At 42.7% G+C, this 18,455-nt stretch overlaps 1 protein-coding gene across 1 annotated transcript in view; it reads left to right on the forward strand.

Moving 5' to 3' along the window:
• LOC111141838 (spermatogenesis associated serine rich 2 like) overlaps nt 1-18,455 on the forward strand; it is a 164,159-nt gene that overhangs the window by 60,975 nt on the left and 84,729 nt on the right. The window contains exon 3 of the mRNA XM_022494677.1: nt 17,152-17,212. Within this exon, the coding sequence (XP_022350385.1) occupies nt 17,174-17,212 (39 nt within the window). The 5' untranslated portion in view covers nt 17,152-17,173. The remainder of the gene's footprint in view (nt 1-17,151; nt 17,213-18,455) is intronic.

The following is an 18,455-nucleotide window of genomic DNA, read 5'->3' on the forward strand; positions in this document are numbered from 1 at the left end:
AATGTGACACGTGGGGATGTGTGCTCAGACTATCTGAAGGCCTAGCTAGGAGCATTGCATGGGAAATTATAGGAACATAGGTTGACTCCATTATTATCTAATAATTTACTCAAAACTAGTCTCATACAGAAGCAGCTATATTAAGAGGGGCAGAATCTCCATCATGGAATTTGTTTGAGCAGACACTGGATGGCTACTTAGCGAGGGTGCTGGAAAGGAGGCTCACTTGTAGTCAGGAAGACAGGAAACCTCTGAGTCTCTTCTGACTCCAGATTCCAGAAGAGTGGACAATTACTAGACCTCTCTCTGTGAAACAGGTAGTGAGGGAAGGATGTTGAGTGTTGAAGCTGTTCCAGCTTGCAGGACTGTGAGTAAGTTGAGATCTGGAGATGCATTCCATGGGAGTCAGAGTTATGAACCAAATCAAACAAAAAAATCTAAGCTACACAGAAAGTATTTGTGCCTTTCTGGTGACAATTTTCTTTCAATTTTGCCTCAATGATAAGTCACAAATTATTTTCCAACAAAGCCATATATTTGGAAGCATTTCGCATCTTGCCTACAAGCAGGCTCTTTCCATGACCATCTCAGACCCCTAGGCACAAAAAGCCCAGAGGAAATATTTCACTTCTGGGAGTATGCCTAGCATCAGCTAGACCTAATTTGATTTCAGTGTTCATTTCAATCTTTTAAACAATATGACAATGGCAGAATGAGACACTTCATGGGAAACATAGAGGAAAGGCTGAGGAATGATTACAAAACCAACTTGCCTCCCCTTTTGGAATCCTGGAGTTGCAAGAGATTCAGAGGTCCCCCGTTTTCCTGAACTATAAGTGAGTCCCTTCTCCAGCATCCCACTAAGTGGTCACCCAGCCTACGCCTGAATAAATCCTGTGCCAGGAGACACGTGACTCTTACGACAGCACCTTCCACTTAAAGACACCAGATGTTAATATTCTATGTCAACTCTACCTCAGTTGGAAATTTTAAAAAAAATTTAAAGAATAACAAAGACATAAGTGGTAACAGGAAGAAGGGGGAGGGAACACAAGGAGATAGCAAGTAAAGGGAAAGGTGAGCAGGAAGATGAAAAATGGTTTGGCAAAGTGTATTTCACCAAGATTTGTCCTCAGTGGGAAGTGGAGAACAAAATTTAAAGCACTGAGAAAATATTGGTTTTCCCGTTGATAATTTTTCTATCCCATTTGGCTTTCCTGCCAAGCCAGCTTTACTAAATTTCTAATTCTAATGCTTATGAATAAGAAGATTTCCCAACCGGAGTGAACCCATGAAATAGCTTTTAAACAGTTTCCTTTATGTGCGTTGAACCAAAACAATGGCAGTAGTTAAGGGAGATAAGCCCACGCCTGGGAATCAGTTTCAGACACTGGAGTCCCTGTCTTGCTATTGACCAGCTCTGGGACCTTGACCTTAACTTCTCTACACCTAGTTCCCATATCTGAAACAAAGGATAAAACCCAATGCAGTGCTTGAGGAGTTTTTGTTTTGTTTGCTATTGTCTTCCCCAGCACCTAAGACAGTGCCTCACAAAAGGAGGTGCTCACTAAATGTTTGCTAAATGAATGAATGAACAAGCTCAGCGTATGATAGCTCTTGCTAAAGGCATGACAGCGTTATCAGACATGAGAAGTCTTTGTAAAGCAAGAGGCTGCTGGATTTTCCACAGATTTGAAGAAGGAGAATGCTTTGTCACAGATCAATTTATTTTTTCCCCATCATACGGCATAGCTTCAGGATTTTTTAAAAAATTAAACTAAAACTGTGAGCATTATGTAGTCTTGGTAGTTTTTCCTTATCCTTCCCCAATGTTTTCTATGAGGTTATCTAGAGTGGTCTCATTCTCTCTAGTCGTATATTGTTAGAAGACTTGGAATGAAAAATGAAACCAACTGAAGTCTGGCTGGCAGCCATTCAGAAATAGATTTTTTTTAAAAGTAGATTAATTTCAAAAACATTTTCCCTCTTTAACACTTACTCATATTTTTAAAAGAAACACTTAGTGAAACAAACAAGAGTGTCTTTTCAGTGTCTGGTTATCTCTTTTTCAAGACCGAATTTGGTAAATGACATAAATATTAACTATTAGGTATTCCCAGGATACAAACCAGGTAAAAATAGAACCAAATGAAATTTTTAATGCAATTTATGAGTTGCTTTCCTAGAGTGAAATGAAACTCAGCTGCATAGCTTTTGTTTTGAAGTATATATTTAATATTAGTCAGATTAAAGTGTATATTTTTGCAAAACTAAAGGGACAAATAATCAAGTTGCATCAAGTTGAAATGGTTAAAAAAAAAAAGTCAAGTTTTCAATTCAGCATATCAAAAATAATGAGAAAATTGGGTTTGGTTTCAGAACCCATAACCAAAAATGACAGGGGGGTGGGCCAGAGAATTGGGGTGGGGAAAAATGACAAGGAACTCTCCCATTTGCTAAAAAGAAAGCAAAACCAGGACGTGATCTCTTTGCCGCATTACAAGCAGGACAAGTGTATAACTGAAACCTCACTGAAACCACACCTTTCTCGAACTGCTTTCCGAGGTCATCTAATCGCTTATCCCTGCTACTCTTAACTCTGTTCAGAGCCAGTCTTAAAATTATACTACATTACAATAAGCTAAACACTTTGCATCTATCCAAGATACATAGCAGACCCCCTAAAATATTTATCAGTTGACTTCTGTGAACTCTGAAGGCAGGCTTTCTCTCGGGGCTCACACGTGACTTACGTGTTTCCGCCAGAGGGGTTTCCGGTTCGCCTTTCCTCTTAACTGGAAATGCCGTTCCCATCGCTGCCAGAACTTCCCTAAAGTAATCTAAAACAGGCCCTCCCCGCAGAAGTCCTGTCTGAAAACCCACCTAAGCTAGAGCCTTCTTGCCCCTCTAGAAGCCCTTTTATAAACGTGACTGTAGACATTTCAGGATAATTTAAGATGCCGATCTTATTTCTCTTGGTTCTGACACACCCCCACCCAATGCCCCACGATGTCCATCCCTCCAGAAGGGGCACTGAGTGTCATTTCCCACAGGGACATACATGTGCCGATGACCCTCTACATGCAGTGTCCAGCCCACAGGCAGCGCCCTCAAGAGACTTCTATGACTGGATATTGACATTTTTAGCATCAGTAAAAAAATCAAACAACCTTGATTGCTCGTCTCTATCAATCCTCCAAGGATGGGTATGGTGGAATCAAGGTGGTGAGAGATGGATCTTTTCTATAGAACAAATGATCAAAACCTAATACATTTACACCTGAAAATTGCTTTAAGGTAGATTGGATGACTAACAGTCTTCCGAAGGGAAATAATATACGGTATTATATTTATTTGAGAGGCCTGTACAATATTTGAACTACTGTACAAAAACCAGTTTTGATACAATCTTTAGAAAAATGATTTAGAAGAGATTAAGCTACATATTGCTGAGGCCTATAGACCATCATAAGCATGCAGTGTTTTCTGAACTTCCCCCAGTGTGAGCTGAGCCACAGGGCAGGCTGGAGAGAGGGTCAGGTGTGTGCTCCCAGGCCTTTCATGCTATAAACTAAAGGAGTAAGCAGGTAGACCAGGAAAGAGCTTACCACAAAAGAACCCACAGCATACATATGGGTGTACACAGCAATAAAAATCCATATGTGTGGGTAGAGTTCATAGGGGTGTATATAAATGGTAGTGGTTAAATGTTGTTTAGCATTGGGTAGAAAGCCAAATTAATTTCTGTTTTCTCATATTCCATAGAAAGTGTACAGTTTCAGCCCTTCTCTTTTGGGCAGAGTATAGGTTTTGATGGAGAGGAGTGAACTAGAGGGTTAGTCTAGTGACTTGGTTACCCTAAAAACAAGACTTTAGGTGAAGAAGAAATAAAACGAGTAGAAGACATTGGGGAAGTTACCTGCTTAAAGAGATGGGACACCTGCAGTTTGAGATGGGAAGATGTGGAGGGCTTCAGTGCTCATGATTAGACCTTGACCTTGAGAATGACCAAAATATTGCAGGGTGAGAGGAGGAGGAGGAGAAGGAGTGGATTGGAGGGTGTGTAAAGTGATGTATCTAGAACAGCATTCGATGCTGCTAGTTTTAATAGTGGCACTTAAAATGATAACCCAGTCCTAGATGTTGAACGCCAAGGAATGAATTATTAAAGGCTCATTGCAATCAAAGAAGGAAAAATAAAATGAGAAGACATTTATTCCTCTTTTTCCATGTCTTCCCTGAACATTTAATTGTCCAAGACACTCTGCTAGGTACTTTGGAAAAGAGAAAGGAGAAGTGGAATTTATCAGAGACAGGCCTTTGAAAGGGAAAGGATTCTTTCTGTAATTCATTAAATCTATAAATACCTTGTATATTTGAAGTACTTTTAAAGATCCTTATTAATTTTCCCACCATAGCATATTTCAGGTGACAAATTTGTATTTTGTATTACAATTAGAAATTGAAAGAAAATTTACTAAGATAGTAAATATGAACTGTAGAATTTTTAGCATATCATAAAATGGTGAAAATGAGTTTTTATTATCCGTGATTGCATTAGAATAAACTCAAGGGCATTAAAATCATATTCATTCGCTCTCTTTTATCCATCCTTAATACAGTTACCTGAAATCAGAATGTATGAAAGGAGATTTAGTACTTTCTAAGTTGTTCTCTAATTAGCTGTAAGACTTCATTGGAACTTTGCTCTCTCTGTATTGTAACTGCTTATCGTCCTCTGAAGACCAGTACCTTAGCTTTGAATTTGGTCACCAGAGCTTCGATCACATCTGGGTAGCCACATGGCTGGAAACTCTGACCTGGCCTGGGTTTCCAAGCCATTCTGCAGTGAAGAGGTCTTTGTGAGAAAGAACATGAAGAACAAATGACCCTATGGGCACAGAGCCCTGTGAATTTATATCCCTTCTGGCAACGCTGCATCCGGGCCTTAGCCCGCCACCCATGCCTCCCTGGAGTTGCCCTGGTCCTCCCATAAGGCGTCAGCATCCAGGGAAGGGGAGGGCATAGCCCTATAAGGACACTTTGTGGTCAGAAGGTTGCGTTTTGAAGGCCAGCCCCATCACTGGCTAGCTGTATGACCAGCTAGATGCCAGGCTTCATTTCTCACCTGTAAAATAAGGAATATGGAAAAGCAATCACACAGGCTGTGGAGGAATCCAGTGAGATGATTTCTCTATTTATATTTATTTTCTAACACCTGCTGTGTGCCCAAGCACTGTTTTCATCACTTTTACGAACATAAACTCATGTCACCGTCATTACCACCCAATGAGGTTCTTATTATTAGCATCCTCATTTTACTGGCGAGGAAGCAGAGCCATTGAGAATTCTGTGTCTGCCCAAATACCAAGACTAGTAAGAGGCAGAATTGGGATCCTGGTAATTATTTATTTTCCGTCATAAGAAAATAAGGAAGAATCTAAATAGCAGAAAATTGGCAGTTTCCTCTCTGTAATCATTTACGGATGGACACTCTGGATGTTGACTGAAGCACCTGATTCACGCCCAGGCCTCTAGCACTCTACCATCGGGCCAGCTGGGGGGTCTTGAGTGGGGGGGCACCGCTCCTTGGATGACTTTGCCTGTGGGTGGTGACTCACATGGGCTCTATGCTGGGGACCAAGACAAGCCTGCCCTGATGGAGAAATAGCATCTTTCTGAAAACATGTTGAATTTACATACTCGTTTTTTTTTTTTAATCAAACCAGCAAACAGAGGTAACATACACAGGACTAACTTGCCTCCAGGTAGAACAGGTGTGTCCTCCATTCTGCCTGCTCCCCACAGCCAGTGGTTATCCCCACCCCCATACACCTCCCATGAGCTTTTCACTGGTAAGGACTGAACGTTCACCATGAGAATTTCATTCCTCCGGATGAGAGCATGACCCTTTGTAAAATGTATATACCCATGGACATGGTAGTACACGATTCACTTAGTGCACAAGGAGCCAGCAGATGCTTCCAGTTAGGTCTAGAACCTGGAACAGGTTTTAGAAGGGGGAGGGGATAAGGCAAGCCACAGGGTGTCATGCCAGGAATGTTTGTTAATTGATTGATAGGCCTGCACTAGTGTCACGGGAAGATTAGAAGCCTTCCACAGATGACCATACCCAGAAACTGACCTTTGGAATGATGACTAGAGTCCCAGTCTGTATGTCCCTTAGCCTCCGAGGCAGTCCGTGTAAAGGTTGCAAGTTTGGTCTTAGAGCTGCGCCTTCCCTAGGATAGGAGGAGTGGAGAACTGGGAATTCACCATAAGAGCCTGAAGGCAAAAGCACTGGCCAGTTAGCAAGCCGTTTCCCGAAGGTGAGTCCCTTTGAGCCTCAGGTGGCTGAGGCTACCAGCCTACTGCGGGTTACTGGGCCACACCCAGGATCCTGCCACCTACCTTGATTTCTGATCCCACCCGCGTCACTACTGAGATGACTTACTGGTCATGGTAAAAGCATGTCAATAAAGGTGGCCGGTCGGAGAACAGGGCTTATCTGCCTGGTGAGAGAGCCAGAAGCTCGAGCCTTGCACGGGGAGCCCTGATTTGGAACACGCTGGGAAGCCTTAAAAAGTGAGTTGAGATTGATTTTGTCAGAAAGCCTTAGGAGGAGCAGTAATTGTGCTGGGGGGGCTAGAGGGGCTGGGGGGTGGGGGTTATCAATGCATTAGAGCGGCTGGCTCCTTGTGGGTTCTCTCCTGCTGGATATCAAGGTGCTGCCTCAGTCTCCTAGTATTCCCTCCCCACCCAAGGCCAGGGCCTGTGAGGCAGTCATCTTACACTGTCTTTACGGGGCCAGTGCCATTTCAAGGAAGCAGGAAAAACCTTTCCATGCTACTTTGAGAAAATCATTAAATGTTTACTCAAAGAGTTCTGACTTCATGAATTAGGAATATTGTGAGCTTCTTGGAACAGAGGTTTCTGCAAGGAGACGCGGCTCTGAAAAACGGATGGTTCCTTTACCAGGTGTTTATTCCACGACAAATGAGCCAGCTTCCGCAGAGCTGGCTTCGAACGTGTGGCTCCTCTTTGCCAAGTTGAGTTAGGATTTCTCTTTGCCAGTCCAGAGTTATGTTGCAGAACCACAATGCATGTTTTCTTTGGAGGCGACTATCAGGGTTTCTTTTATAAAGTTGCTGTAAAAAGTTTTTGAAAAGCATACAGCCCCCGCTGACCACGAGCCTGCCTTGCGCCCTCTGCCGTGCCAGGTGTCTGCAACGGCCCTGGGGCTGCTCTGCCCTGGTGCTGGAGCCAGCTCCGTTTCAACCCTATTTCCTGAGTCCACACTCTGATTTCCTTCTCCACCTCCTCGTCTGGCCTCCGTCTGTGTTTTCGTGTACATGTCTGTCTCCCTCCCGTGACAGAAGGATTCAGTAGGTCCAAGTTGAGCAGTGTGACTCGAGTAAGTAGCTTACTCTCTGTGCTTCCATTTCGTTTTCTGTAAAATGAGGCCAGCGTACTCCGTAGAATTATTAGGAGGATTAAAGGAGTTAATACGTGCAAGGTGCTTAGTGCGGTGCCCGGTCCACAGTAAGAGTTCGGTTAGGGTTCTTTTGTAACCACTGCACGCAGTTCGCATAGAGCATGAGAACAAGCATTGCCCTCTGTAGGACTTGCCCATAGCGAGTTGAAGGACTGGGGACTAGGAAAGAGAAGGAAAGCGTGTTCTTTTTCAGCATTTGGGGAGTCTGTGTAAGGCAGTTGGTGCTCTGGTGTGTGAAGGAGAACTGCGCTGGGCTTTTGTGTCCGCACCCCTCTGGGATGAGAGATTTGCTCGAGGGGCAGGAGGGGGATGGGAGCAAGCAGTGTAATCTGCGGTAAGGGAGCCTGTTAGAGCGTGCTTCTTCGAACCTCACAAGGCCAGTCACTTCACCTTTCCCAAGGCATCTCTGAAGATGGGCATGTTTTAAAGCCTCGAGCTGACATCACTGCATCTTGAAACGTAATTGAACGGCTGGTACAAGTGGGTACTTGCACCGGGCCCAGGTCACCCACATCTCTATGGAAACGCATGTTTGCCTGAAAGCCCAGCGATCAGAAGCAGAGCCTTCCCCGAGCGCCGGCATCGGGTCACTTTTAGTAAAAAGCTTTATTTATATTCTCAAGCCGTCAGAGACATAGGAAATGGAATAATTTCACATTAAATAGAAAAATCACGCTACAGCTGAATGCTAAGAAAGCCTGCCGCACGCCCACCCTCTGCTTGCGGGGCCCGGGATCCGCTGCGTTCATTGATTTGAGTTCCCCTCTGCTCTTTTGCTTCCATTTGCATTCTGCTGCCGCGGGGAGGTGGTTTGGCACTCTATGCAAAAATGGGTAATCTTCATTCATACGCATTTGCCAGCACTAAATGGAAAATTCAAAGCCGGGCCTGCCATAGAGTGTGCTTTGTGCTGTCTGCTGCCTCCGCGAGCAGCATACACGAGGGCGGCCGAGGCGGCTGATCCGGAGGACGGTGCCTCCCACGCCAGTGCCAGGCTGTTGCGAGAGGTCTGAAACTTGCATCAGCACATCTTGCCCTAGATGCGTTCAAGTGATATTCTAAGTGATTGGAAGCTTTTATCTGCCTCTGGAAGCAGGCCTTTTCAAATAAGTATTGACTGTTAATGACCTGTTTAAATAAAACATTCAATTTTCTTTCTTCTCCCCACAAAGAACTTCGTAGGCAGCGACATTTCTAAACCAAAGGCTAACCCTGCCTTTCAAAAGAGGCAGAGTCTGGGCTTTTTAAATGTGAAATTTTTTCTGACATTTGCCCTTAAAATGCTTTTCAGCGAAGTTGTTCTAACAGTGAGTTTAGTACATTGAAGTGTCTTTGAATAAAAATGCAACCTTGAGGCGTTTTTTTTTCCCCCTCCAAGTTAAACAAAAAAGTCTCGGTAAGTATCTTTATATGAAATTCATATTTCAATCACTGTTCTCTGTTTCATTGTTTATGTGTCCTCATTCCTAATAATTAAAGCAGCTTTCCTCTGAGGAACAAGGCACAGCGCAGGAACTTTTATTAAACTGTGGGAATCAAACCACAGAAGAAAGAGCTAAAAGCCCTTGGAACTGGAGAGACCTCAGTAATTATAGCACCAGATAAGGAACAGCAAAGGACTGAGGGAAAGGGAAGAGAGGGATTAGGCCACGGGAGAGTCCAGCCACAGAAATCCTATGTACTCTTCCGTTTAGACGAAGTCCCTATTTTACCGAAGGAACACTGTCTCCCTCCTTAGGTGACACGCAGGTACCCCCGACTGGTCATGGGCGACTGGACAGCTAGTCCCTGACCAGTTTAAAGGTGATCTTCACAGGGAAACACTGCAGATGGCACCCACGCATTTTTTTTTTTTTTAAGGTGCGTTTTCACCTTGCCTGCTGCCTTAGCTGGCGAATGTTCCCGTCACTCCCATTCCCTTCCACCCTTGTAGTCCTGAGAGCCGAAGAGGGCCACCGAGGTCATACTCCGAAGGGTGGCGAATATGCCGGCCCAGAATATGACTGTAGATATACAGGACTTGCTGCCAAACTGTGCCCCTTTGACCTATTGATTTTCGGGAGCTGAAGGCACTGGGAAAACAGCAAATGCAGGGAGAGGCTGGATCTGAGCTCCCCTCGGGCAGTTTTATCAACCACGTAAGACTGTTGACTCCTGTCGCAGGAGAGGAGCCTAGAAGTCGACATCACACTCAGACACACTGTCACGAGCTGTTGAACCTCTCATCCCTCCTAAAAATCATTTGCTCTCCGCTGAGAGGCCTACACCCCTCCTCCCCTTTCCCTGCGAAGATGGTATTTGATTCTGCACTCTAATACGCCTCGGGAGCGTCCTCGCTTTTCCCTCGTATCTCCCGTGTATACAGGAGGCACACGCGTTAATAAATTTCTGTTTATTTTTCTCTTGTTAATCTGTCTTTTATTACAAAGGGAAGAACTCAGAAGGGTGTAGATAAAAAGTGTTTTTCTTCCCCTGCAACACCAGCGTCTTATTCTGTGGCTGGAGACCTGAGGCCCTCACGCTATACAGTGACCATCTAGAACCTTTTTTGCGATGTCCGTCAGGATGTGGCACGCCATACAGACAGTTCTGTTCAAAACGTCCCGGACCCGTTACTCACTGACTCAGAGCGCTGCTCTCTGCTGAGGACCCGCTGACGGCAGTAGAGAAGGAAATAAACTAATCGGTTGTATTCCACCTCCTTCCAGAGGCAGACTGAGTGAAAATGCAGCTGTCTCTTAAGTTTGCACAGGTTAGGGGCTGGCACTCTGGGAGACCGCTGGACACTCGGCTGTGACCGAGTCTTTCTGCTGCTCCCGCTGGCCACACCGAGTAACTGACCACCTGCCCGCAAGGTCGGTTCTCGTGCCTTCTCTCCGGGACAGCCGCGAGCAGACGGCTCAGCAGACCCTACGTGACCACAGCACTGTCTGGGCTGTACCCAAGTCGGACACCCGGACACTTTAATTACTTGAATTTAGAAAGAAGAAGCAGTTAAGCTTCAGGCTCTGGAATGTCATGGAGCCGCTGGGCAGCGTGAAAGAGCTGGGGAGACCCTTTGTTGGCTCAGGGCCAGCTCAAGGCAGCTTTCGACAATCTCCTCTGGGGCAGGAAGCCGCAGGAAAACAACCACCCTCTCTAACGAGTATATTCCTGACCCTTGCCGTGTGAGTTCCGTGGTTTTGCTCTGCAGCGTGTACAAGGTCCACATAGGTACGGGGCATATGCATCGTGTGCCCGCCCCGCCCGAGAAGCCGATGCCTGGGATGGGCCCTTGCAGTCCCGCGGAATTCTCGCAGCGCTGCCTAACACAGCGAGCCCCATGACTTGCTTACCATGACTTTGAGGCGCCAGCAGCGCGACAGCTGTGGGCTCCAGAGTCAGACTGCCCAGGGCTTGAATCCTGGGCCTGCTACTTACTCGGCAACCCCGGCTGAATTACTGAATTTCTGTGCCTCGGCGTTCACCTGTATAAAATGGGGGGTAATCATAATTTCAACTTTATAGGGGGAGGGTTAACTGGAAAAAATGTTTGCCAAGCACTTAACAGAAGGCCTGGCATTATAAATGCTCCATAAGTGTGTTAATTATTATTAATAATATGCTGGTGGAAGGATCATTCGTTAGTGTAATCTGTGGGAAACTGGCCCTCCATTTATCTCTCTAGGCTTCTGTGAGACTCAGTGTGTTGTGTGTAGTGGTTGAGATCCAGGAAGAGGTCTTTTCTTAATATTCCCAGGATGGAGACTGGAGAGTAGGGGTTCTCAAAGCTTAGATTGAGATCTGGGGGCCTCTGGGGGAGAGGGGGACAAAATGCTCACTGCTGAGCTGCCCTGACCCCAGACTTCAGTCTCTCTAGTGAGGGGCAGAAAATCGGCCTTTCTAAAAGTTCCTAGGTGACGCTGATACTGCCCTTCTGGGGATCAAACTAAGAACAGCTACTCCATGGGGCACCTGGGTGGCTCAGTGGTTTAAGCCTCTGCCTTCAGCTCAGGTCATGATCCCGGGGTCCTGGGATGGAGCCCTACGTCGGGCTCTCTGCTCAGCGGGGAGCCTGCTTCCCTCTCTCTCTGCCTGCCTCTTTGCCTACTTGTGATCTCTGTCTGTCAAATAAATAACTAAAATCTTTAAAAAAAAAAAAAAAAAGAACAGCTACTCCAGGACAGGACTTTCCAATGGAAACACAGCATAAGCCACATAGGCCATTTAAAATTTTCTAGTAGTCACCTTTAAAAACATAAAAAGAAATGGGCAAAATTAATTTTAATGTTGTGTTTTATGTAACCTAATAAGTTAAATATTATCATTTTGACACATAACAGATCCAAAAAATATTGGGACGACTTACATTCCTTTTTCATTGTTTTAAGTCCGAAATCTAGGATATATTTTACAGTCCTAGCACATTCTGGTTCAGCCCGGCCACATTCAAATCTGGCTTTGCATGAAAATGACCTAGGGAGTTGCTTTGCTCAGGGCTCAACCCTGTCATACCAGTTGGCAAGGGGTTCCAGAACTCTCTATTTCTGAAAGCTCCCCAGTTGATTCTGATGATCGGCCAGAAAGTCAAGTTGATCCACATCTTCTGCGAACCTGCTCATCTTCCCTCTCTGCACATTATCATTCGAATGTCCGCCTCTTCCCTGTCTCCTTCAGCTACATTATGATAATTTATGAAATACTCTATTAACAGCTCCAATTATGTGTTATGATCTTTACACTTTTATAAATCATGGAAGAACTTCGCATAAATGACCTTGAAAAAAAAATTGCTAAAATCGTTATTTTAAAATTTTTCTTATATATTACCTCTGGTTCCCTGAATCCATTTCAAGAAAAGTGACATAGTACCTGAGAACAGGAAAGTGAATCTAAAAGCAGTCATAAGTTTCAGAGAAACAAAAGTGAAACCTCGTTACTGTCTATACAGTAAAACACGAGGGAAACAGAGTCAGAAAGCAATTTGGCATTTCAATACCTTGTTTTCACTCTTTATGTTGTATATGATTGTGTGAGAATTAGAAATACATATATTTTTTTAAACACAGAGTTTGGTAGCTGATTAGTTTGGCATATATATTGAATTTCACTGATTTGTATTATTTAAGAATGCTGAAACATATTTGCCAGAATTTGTGCTATGCAGATTTATTTTTATAAAAAAATTTATCTTTGTTATAAACCAATAGATTTCCTGACTGACATTAACGTATATTAAGTAAGATCTTTGCATAATGAATATTCAGTTTGATACAACTTTGCACATGAAGTGACTAGTGGTAGCTATATTTCTGGATTATTAATTTTGCACCAGAGAAGTATATAGATGATATATTGGTGATAAATTGTGAAATTCTTTTCTTTGGGATTGATATCTTTTCCTAATAAATTTTTGACTATAGTATATATATATGAATATATATATATATATATATATACATACACACACACACACACACACATATATATGTATGGAACGAAGTAAGAGATAAATCTGTTATTTCATTTTTTACTATGGAGTACATATATCTATATATGTTATATATAAATAGATAGATCTAGAATGAAGTAAGAGATTAATATGTTATTTCATAAATAAAATTTCAGTCAACAATATCCTTAATCTTTATTTTTCTCTAGGATATGTATAAAACTTCAATGATATCTATGTATGTTTGTAATGTTATCACTGAAAGCAAAGTACAGCTTTAAGAAAAAAAATTTCAAGCAGAACCCAAGCTATTGAAACACTATATCGATATCAGAATTTCTGGTTATTTTCATTTTATATTGATTGACAGGCACAGAACACATACTTATGGATTTGAATAATTGGGCTTCAGTAACTGGTCAGTTCTGAGAACACTCTTAAATGATAGTAGAAATTAGAAACCAGATGCTTTTCCAAGAAGCCAGAGATCCTGTACTTTTCTAGTGGATTTAAAGCTCTTTTGGTCATCGTATATTAGGATATGGGCATCCATCCCGTCCCATAATGATAAACTACGATGTGTGGTGACCAAGTGTGATGCAAGGGAAATAAGGAGGTCTGTTGGTCCCAAACACCTGTCACTCATAGCCTTAGAGGGCTCTCAGGTTAGCTCAGAGGTCTGCAACTCTTAAGTTGCCAAACTCTAGGCTTATTAGTTTGGAGGATGTGACAATATGTGTCCTGGAGGAAAAGTTCTTTAACTATGTAAGCTAAATAATGAAGGCATGCCTGGGCGGCTCAGTCGGTGAAGCGTCTGCCTTCGGTTCAGGTCATGATCCCAGGGTCCTGGGATCGAGTCCCACTTGGGGCTCCCTGCTTGGTGGAGAGCCTGCTTCTCCCTCTCTGTCTGCCTACTGCTCCTCCTGCTTGTGCTCTCTCTCTCTCTCTCTCTCTCTAACAAATAAATATATAAAATAAGAAAAAATGTTAAACAATTAAGATTCAGATCAAATTGATCTGACTGCCCCGATGGAGTTCATAGCAGAAAAGAGACTCCCACAAGAATAGAGGCACGGCACAGTTTCATTTTCACAGGGGAGAGGAAATCAGCTCAGGAAGGGTAACAAGCATATGGCACCGTGCCACTGTGAGATGTACTTTGGAATAATCCAGAGGGACTGGCGCCAGACTGAGGGTGTGGACATTTAACACTGATGATTAACCTTGCCCTCACATTTGTCCTTAGCGATGGAACTCAGTTTGACTACCTGGCCAGTTAAACTCTTTAATTCTTTAGGGCAAACCAAATTTATATTCTATTTAGATTAAAACTCTTCCTCTAGTTTCCATAACTGGAACTACAGTTGATTCCCTCATCTCTCTGTTATACGCCAGCCAGCGGAAAGCCTTGATGTGGAGAGAGCGCTGGAGTCCACCTGGGAGGTCGAGCCTGTAGATGCGGTGCTCCACATGGGGGGAAGGACTAAGAGAAGAAGATGGACAAAGAACAGCCCCCACCATTATCTTGATCCTCTCTTACCATCTGAGAAACCTGTAATAGATCATTTCACCCCCAGAGCCAGCTTTTCCACATGCGCGCACACGCAAACACCCACACAATGTTGTAATTAATCCACTGGCACCACTACCAAAGAAGAATCTTCTTGAGTTAGACTTTGAGGTCAAAAACAAAGAGAATTGCCAAGGAAATATATATGAATAGATATATATTAAGTAAAAGAAAACTACATATTCATGTGTATATTGTTCGTCTACAAATAGAGCCCACCATTCAGTGCAGCCGCCTCCTCAGAGCTCAGAAATTTTCTGTCCTTGATGGCATTCTTCCCTGATTCCTCTGTGGATTATGACACTCCAGCCTTAGAAAAGGCTTCACACCCAAATCCGAGGCATCAAAGCAAAATAAAAACAGAATGGTTTTTCTATCAGATTTCACACATCTATAATGGCAAGATTAGATGTGTCCGGAAGATTTGGCTAATCTAGTTTAATGAAAGGAGCTGTGGCTCGTAGATCTAGCCTAACAAATAGCACTAAATCCAGCTATCACCCTGATCCTTCGTAGTTCCACAGGTATAACCCATATCTGCCTCCTCCCCCATCCTCATTTCCTCATTCTCTCTCTCTCTCTCTCTCTCTCTGTCACACACACACACACACACACACACACTCACACACACAGTCACACGCAGAAAAAGCCACGTGTGTACACAGTGTGTATTTACATGCCAAAACTTCCATTTGAATAAGAAAATCAACCATCAGAAAATAATTCCATTCTCTGTTATTAGTAACTCTCAAGAGCAGCAATAAACAAGAATGAAATTCAGGTATTATTTGCCAGCTAGTATTTTTTTTTTAAGAACTTATTTATTTATTAGAGAGAGAGAGAGAGAGCATGCAGAGGGAGGGGCAGTGAGAAAGGGAGAGAGAATCTCAGGCTGACTCCCCACTGCTCTGGGAGCCACACTCAGGACTAAATCTCATCACCCTGAGATCACAACCTGAGCCGAAACTCAAGAGTGGGTCACTCTTGGGTGCGACCCAGGTGGCCCCTCTCCCCAGCTAGTATTATTTGCTTTCTCCCATATGCCAACTCAGAGATGCAGAATTGCGATTTGCGACAGTTATTTAAATGGGAGCAATGTTCAATGGCATGGACACTCTTTGCAGAGCATATGGGAATGAGCTGTCTTACTGGGGATCGAGTTTGCAGAGTCTCTCCTGCTAGTGTGCCCAAATGCATGTGTCTGTCATTATCACTTGGAAACTTACAAAGATGGAATCTTACTATTTATAATATCTAGTAATAGATAATAATATATCTATGTGGATTTCCTATGTGCGTGGTAATTAAGATTACGTATTGCCAGGCTTTCATCCTAAATCAAGAAAAGATAATGGATCTGAGTTTGTGTTTTATTTAAGACCTGGGTTTAAAAGAAAATGGCGAGGAGAAATCCGAGAATTATTGTAAGTTATCCCTGATATGTATCAACTCTAGATACACTCACTGTATCATGAGTCAAAAAGAATATAAGATAGAGTTTCAATGGTTCTTGATTGACAAAAAGCGTTAAACATGCAAATAGGGAGTGTATCGATATCTTGGCCTATCCTGCTGCTAATTCCTCAACCAGTCTGTTTGCCCATTTAAGTCATTTATGCTCTATTTCAAAAAGAGATTGAAACTATTAAAGACTTAAGTTCTATCTTCCATAATAATGGTGAAAGATTTAGACCAGATGAGAGGAAAGAAAACACCACCGCTTCTTATTAAGAACACAGATCTTCCCTGAGTGGGTCACTTCACAAGGAAGATTGGACACCAGAGTTAGAAAATTAAAGAATTTAGGGAGACAGAAAGATTACGGGCAATTTTAAGACTCCATTTCATAGAAATCATGAATTTATAGTCATTAAAATTATGGTGAAGGAATAGGTATGCCTTGATCTGGAAGGATGTTCATATGTTGATAAGTGAAAAAAACAGTTTAAAAACTGTTATGTACGGTGTTTCTTATGTTTAAATCTTGAATCATTTCTTCTGTTTCTTCCTCGAGAGCTTTGGTGTATTTATGTGTATGTAGGAAAAACTTGTTAAATATTTGTTATATTAACTAGAGGCAAATAAAATAACTAAGAGACAAGAAGGGTTGGGATGACAATGCTCAGTTAAAATAGGTATGCTTTTCCTTCTCTCACTTTTTTTAAAGATTTTATTTATTTATTTATTTAACAGAGAAAGACACAGTGAAAGAGGGAACACAAGCAGTGGGGAGTAAGAGAGGGAGAAGCAGGCTTCCTGCTGTGCAGGCAGCTCGATCCCAGGACCCTGGAATCATGACCTGAAACTAAGGCAGGCACCTAATGATTGAGCCACCCGGGCACCCCGCCTCTCACTGTTTTGACCATCTTTCTTTTATTTACTAAGAAACACAGTTTGGGTGCACACACGTCTGTCTTTGTCATTTTTCATGTCAATACAGTATGCATAAAAGATTTTACATTGTCTTCTAGAGTAATCATAACATGCTTTTAGAATATCTAAGACAAATGCTTAGCTTGAGAGTATTTTTACATTCTAAAATGGTATTTATGATTATGGCTGAATGAAATTGTTTACTATGTTTGGAGAGAGCATGAAAGTAACACCCTGAGAAATCAATTTTTAAAGGTTTAATCTTCTTTTCCTTCTTTATAGGGCTTATTCCACTAGAAGCAAGATGGCTGAACTCAATACGCATGTGAATGTCAAGGAAAAGGTATGATATAGTTACGTATTGGCTGTAGAAACTCCAAACTGGATAGTCTCTAGCTAGTAAAAAATTCACTTACAATGGAAGAAGGGAAAAATGGTTTTGGGGTATACGTAGTAAGTTTGACACACTAGAAAACTACTCAACAGAAAGAATCATGAGGGGCATTCGCTGAATGTGTGTTAAGCATATTATTTTCATTTTCTCACTTAATCTTGACCATAACCCCATGAAGTTAATTGTATTGTTATTCTCATTTTACAGAGGGGAGAACTGAGACACTGAAAAGTTACATAATTAGCCTAAGTTCACATAGCTAGTAAGCTCCAGAGCTGGGATTTGAACCCAGGCAGTACCATTCTACAACTCAAAGTCTTAACCACCATGCTGGGTTACAGCTGAGGGCTAGGGTATTAGGTTACACCTCCAGAGATGGCCTCACAGAGACATGGCCACACCATTACCTAGTGGTCGTGCTGGATAACCTGTAACGTTTCTTTCAACACAGAGGGTTCATGACTCTGAATATCCGCCCTTCTCATTATTTGTTGGGGTCTGATTACACTTCAAAGCCCTTCTTTTTTTTTTTTTTTTTTTTAGTATTTATTTATTTTATTTTTTTATTTTTTAGTATTTTATTTATTTTATTTATTTGACAGAAAGAGACACAGCGAGAGAGGGAACACAAGCAGGGGGAGTGGAAGAGGGAGAGGCAGGCTCTATTTTCTATTCCAGATAGAAAAGCAAAAGCTCTGGCGGGGGGTGGGGGGTGGTAATTTAACGTGTTTGGAGATCATGTGGTCGGTGTTGCGAGAGTGTGGTGAGCAGAGAGGGACGGTAAGGGGAGGTGAGGTCAGCGAGCGCGGTGGGAGTTGGTGTTGGTCGAATATTCACTCTTCGCCTGTGTTCCTGGACCTCCACGGGATCCGTGGGTGGATTCCACAAACTTGCATGAAAAAAAATGCATTTTCATCTTCACTCACATCCAGATGAAATTTAGCATCGCCTTCAATCCTGAACACAAGCGGAGAAAAAAGCCCACGGTTGCAGCAGGAGTACCTGTGACTTTCACAATAGAAGTCACAGATGCCTCAAATCAAATTACAGTTGCCACCGATCTCCTGAAATGCGGTTTGTTTTTCGATACTTCAGAATGACTGTAGTTACAGGAACTGCCATCATCTTATTTTTTTTTAAAGATTTTATTTATTTATTTGACCGATATCACAAGTAGAGAGAGGCAGGCAGA

This window comes from Enhydra lutris, unplaced genomic scaffold (genome assembly GCF_002288905.1).
Source record: "Enhydra lutris kenyoni isolate GAN:26980312 unplaced genomic scaffold, ASM228890v2 scaffoldscaffold1, whole genome shotgun sequence".
NCBI classification, from domain to species: Eukaryota; Metazoa; Chordata; class Mammalia; order Carnivora; family Mustelidae; genus Enhydra; species Enhydra lutris.